Source organism: Pinus tabuliformis, chromosome 6, assembly GCF_031772625.1.
Source record: "Pinus tabuliformis cultivar Carrire ecotype Pingquan chromosome 6, CPIR1, whole genome shotgun sequence".
NCBI classification, from domain to species: domain Eukaryota; kingdom Viridiplantae; phylum Streptophyta; class Pinopsida; order Pinales; family Pinaceae; genus Pinus; species Pinus tabuliformis.
Genome location: NC_142292.1, coordinates 2,099,324,094 through 2,099,328,991, shown reverse-complemented (window position 1 = coordinate 2,099,328,991; position 4,898 = coordinate 2,099,324,094). Strand labels below are relative to the sequence as shown.

The window sequence follows — 4,898 nt, the reverse complement described above, 5'->3', positions numbered from 1 at the left end:
AGAGAAATAAAATATATATGCCTTAATAAACTTCACTTCGAAGTCAAATCGCTACAGCTTTTAGAATTTGCTCCCTCAGATAATAAAATAATATATATTTTTATTATTTAAATTAAAATGGTTAATTGTATTTACAAGTGGCGGCAAATAAAGTAAACATAAATTAAAATCGACAGGTAGCCGTTCGATGCGATAGATATGCTCACGGTTTATAGACTTTCAATAAATAAATTAAAAAAACAAAGCGGGCTGCGTTAAGTTATTTGCAGTTTGGACTAGAACGGACGGTTGAGATCCCCTCCTCGAGAGCCGCACCATGCAAGTTTCGTCGTCCGATGTGTTCGAGCGGGAGAATTTTTAAGTTAAAAATGGTTGCGATGGGGTTTCCTTTTGCAAAAATGGCGCCCATTTTGTGGTAGGCACCATTATAATAAGCCGGTTGGTTTGCATTTCGAATTTGCATTTTGTGCTTCAAATTCTGCGTCGACATGCAGCGAGGGAAGAGCAAATGCAGCAGCAGCAAATCCCCGGATCGAAACCAAGCAATGCCATCGGCTTCATCTTGTTCTTTATTCAGGCCGTCGTCCAATGCTCAGAGCGGCGAGGTCGGGAGGTCGAATCCGTCTGCCTTCAGGAGCTTGAATGGTCTGCTGGTGGCCGAAAACAGAAAGCCCAAGAAGGGCTTTTATTCTTCGTGTTCCAAGAGAAGGGAAGGCTCCAGGACGCCTAATAAAAATAGCAACAGGTATCTGAAGCCCGGGGCCCTGGCGCAGCTTCGAGATGCCCGGATTAATACAAGGGCCTCTTCTTCTTGTACTGCTATAGGGCGAAAGAGGGTTCTGGTCATGGATTATGGTGATAAGGGCAACCCAGGGGGAGGAGCAGATGGGGCAGCAGCGGGGCCGCTTCTCGCTCTGTCAAAGGACTCTAAGAACCACGACTTGTCCCCTCAAAAGAAAATTCTTCTAACGCCCAAAACTCCTTCTACTCCTGTAACCCCCAAGACCAACTCCGCACCTCCTTTGTTCGAAGAAGGAGTTCAAGACCCTGAGGTCGAATCTCGGCTCGAATCATTGCCTTTTGACCTCCTGGTAACCTCGTCTGTAATCTTTTGCATTTTCTCTTTTAGGGTTTAGTCTAGTTGGTTTTTCTCTCGTTTTTTTGTTTCTGTATTTTTATTAGGGTTTTACGATAATGACATATACGCATCCATGTCAACGAGAATCTGCTGAGTTGGTTAAATTTATGACTTTCAGATTAGAATTCTTTGTCTTCTTCACCATGATCAACTTAAGACCGTTTTCCATGTCTCACAACGTTTAAGGAAAGTGGTAAGTGCCCTGTCTCGCTCCAATTATTTTAACTGTGTTATACCAAAATGAAAATGAGTATTTACTATTTATATCTGTTTGCTATCAGGACATAGAACGTTTTTCTTCATTCGGTTTTATTTGAATCCTGCAAATTTTATGCAGGCCCTTGTAGCTAGGCAGTGTTATTTCAATTACACAACTCCAGATAGATCTCGGCAAGAAATGCTGAAGATGATGACGCCCCGACCTGACGAGCATTGGCCCTTTGTGGAGTGAGTATACTGAAATGATATTTTTAAAAGTATTCCCAGGAGTTTTGATGACTGTTTTAGTAGCGTTTTTTCCACATAGAATTGAGTCTTTCTCATTCAAAATTCCATATAATTCTTTCTATTTTAGATAAAACATTTGTTTAGTGAATACTGTTACGGTAGCTCTAAATATTGTTATACCGTTGTTGGTGACCCTGCAAGCATCTTCACAACTATCTCTCTTTCTCACACACGTTATATGTTTTTTTATTTCATGTTCTGGAAATTTTGGTTTATAAACCTCTAAAACCCTTCCTGGCTCCTGCTGCGGGTCGCTTGGCTCTTCATGATCTTCAAAATTTTGGAATTAAGAATCAAAGGATTCTCGTCTAGAATTATTTCTGAGGTTGGGAAGTTACCAATATAACCAATAGTTAGACCATAATTAAGAAGTTCGTTTTAGCTGCTTTTAGATTTGCTACAGCTATAAGAAGTTCTGGTACATGGCCGTTTTAGAGAGATCAGTTTACCCATTGCTTTCAGGAAAGTAGTAAATTAATGAACCACGCTTAGACTGGAAAGGATATTGCTGCTTTATGAAGTCCATTAAAGATACAAGTAATCTGCTAATCAGTAACAAAGTGACACTTTTATGTGCAGGGGAGAGTTTAGCAGTGGTCCTTTAATGCGATGTCCAGTGACCCCAAAGGCTCCTAGACATGATCAGCATCGGCCTCCGGCTAGGCTTTCAGTTGCAGAAATGAAACAAATTTCAGCCTCTCTCTTCCAGGGTCCCGCTTCTCGATTATACCGCAATAGGCCACCCGGCTTGCCACGCCCAGGATCAAGGTCGCTGCCCTCTCACAGAGTCTTGTTTTATGAGGATGAGTTGTGCCAAGCCGTAGCTCAAAATACACTCCGCTGAATAGAAACTATTTTGTTTCAAGGGCCTTAGTGCTTCTCACTCCTTGTGAGAGTTTCTTTTGTATATTTACAAGCATAGACAACAAATTCTCTTTGTTAGCATTTTGATACATAGATTGTATTCTACGGTAGGCCGAGATTTTGCTATACTATAGTTTTTTGGCTGCTAAAGTAATAAGACTACTCTCTCTATAGTGGGTACACGTATCTGCAGAGCATGTGAGATGGATGGCTAAAGTGCTTATGTAAATAATGTTTTCACGGACAATAACACTTATGATACAACCCAGTTTTGCCTTATCAGTTGAGTATTCCTCAAATGACCTGGAATGCTAGATAGGTTCTGCCTTGTGCCAAATGTGATGAATTTGCAAGTTAATTTTACAGAAGTCCTGTCTGATTGTAAGGTGGAGGCTATATCTGAGTAATTTCTTCAAATTTTATTTCTGAATTCTTGGAAACGCTTGACACTTCATTATCTTTGTCATTCTATATCTGAGTAATTTCTTCAAATTTTATTTCTGAATTCTTGGAAACGCTTGACACTTCATTATCTTTGTCATTCTATGCGTGCTGCAATGTAATATATGCATTCCTCAGGAGGCTAATCCCATGGCTGATGTTCTCTGTATTGTTTTTGTAAGGTTCATGGATGATGACCTGCAGTTTATTTCACAGCCACTTTTTGATTGTATAAGCCTTTTATACGGATTTGTAGATGTTGGTTCCATGATTGCCTATGGCTATCACGTTCAATGCTGTTTCAGAATCTGGCTAGGTTCTCAACCGATTCCGCTACCTGTCATTTTCTATTTTCATGTTTTCTTAGCTTCTCAATATTTTTGATACAAAAGAAGTAATTTAAATTTAGAGATTGTAGATCAAGTATGCTTTTTTATGTACAATTTCATTTCATATCTTCGTGCTTTTAAATATAGAGATTGTAGATCGATTACTTGTTTAATCTGTTATTCTATGAGTTCAGTGATGCTATGGTATCTTTCGGAATTTATTTGTTATTTTATATGTTCACTGATCCTAGTTCAGTAGTTTTTTTGGGGTTATTAAAAATTAAAAATTTGTAATTTAAAATTGAAGCGAAAACCCAGGAAATAGCCCAGATATTTAAGAGTAAAGGAGTCAGACTTACTCTAATAGGTGCTATTTAGCCTTCTGTTGTGCTTACGTGTGAATGTTTCTCTCAACTCCATGTTGATATGTTTTGACCAACCTTTACTTTACTCCTGCATAAGCTTGTCTTTTTAGGAAGACTTATTTTGGTTTTAAATGGTTCAGAGAATATTTTGGAGTTCCCCACAAGTAATCATATTTACAATGTTTCAAGTAGCATCCTGTATTCCAATCTCACTTACAATGGCATGGAGTATAAGATTCTGGTTGTGTAATCTCAGAACTAAACCAACACAGCTATATGTTCATTGAAGTGCCATTCTATATGCCAAAGTCTTGCAACACCATGAAATTTTTGATACGATGTCTGGAAGCAAACGATAGCTCACAAGTGTAATGGTCATGTTAAATTTAAAATAAATAAATCTAGATCATGCAGTGGATATATACCTAGTTTTAAATTATCTAAAATCATGTAATAGGTTGGTTTGTTTGTTTGGGCTAGAATTTATTATTATTTTATTTTATTAATATTGTTTTTTTTTAAAGTATATTCCCTTAAAAATTTATATAGACTGTTCATTGTATTCACTAAAAAGTAGTGTCATATAGTTTCAGACTTGTTTATTTTATTTTTCCAAACAAAGTCTACCTACAACACTGAAAATAGTATCGTGTGCCAGTCATATAAGACGTGGGAATCAGCACCAGAAAAAAATATACATGTAAACTGCCCATTAGGCTAATTCAAAATAAGTGACATACGGTTTCAGACCTGTTCGTTTTACTTTTGCAAACAGAGCTTACCGACACACCATCCAAAATATTATTCTGTGCCTGTGCAGACTCGGGAATCAAAATATTCTATCAGACAGATACAACATTAACTTGCCTATTAAAAATGAAATACTAGAAAAGGGGGACTTAATGCTGACCATCATAGAACTTATAATATAGTCTATCATAGAACTCATAGTCCGCCCCCCTTCCCATAAATAGTCTCCCCTCCCAAAAAAAACGACATTTCAAAGGTTTTTTGGAGTGGTTAAAAAAATAATTTAATATAATTTAATGGATATTTGTAAAATCAAAAGAACATAGTCATTTGATTTTAAAATATTAATATTATATTATTTAATTGCTTTTTGGAAAATAGGTTTGAAATACTAATATTATATTATTTAATCTTTTGTTGAAAAATGTTAGATTTTACACAATCATATTATTTAATTTTTTTTTCGAAAAATGTTAGATTTTACAATTTTTTTAACATTTGGTT

At 36.7% G+C, this 4,898-nt stretch overlaps 1 protein-coding gene across 1 annotated transcript; it reads left to right on the top strand.

The window, feature by feature from the left end:
• The first annotated feature begins 294 nt into the window (after positions 1-294).
• LOC149267638 (F-box protein At4g35930-like) lies at positions 295-2,931 on the top strand. Its single transcript, XM_089433769.1, has 4 exons — positions 295-1,091; positions 1,257-1,331; positions 1,476-1,585; positions 2,225-2,931. Exons 1-4 carry the CDS (start codon positions 489-491, stop codon positions 2,487-2,489), a joined length of 1,053 nt encoding a protein of 350 aa, XP_089289895.1. The 5' UTR covers positions 295-488; the 3' UTR covers positions 2,490-2,931.
• The last annotated feature ends 1,967 nt before the right edge of the window (positions 2,932-4,898 follow it).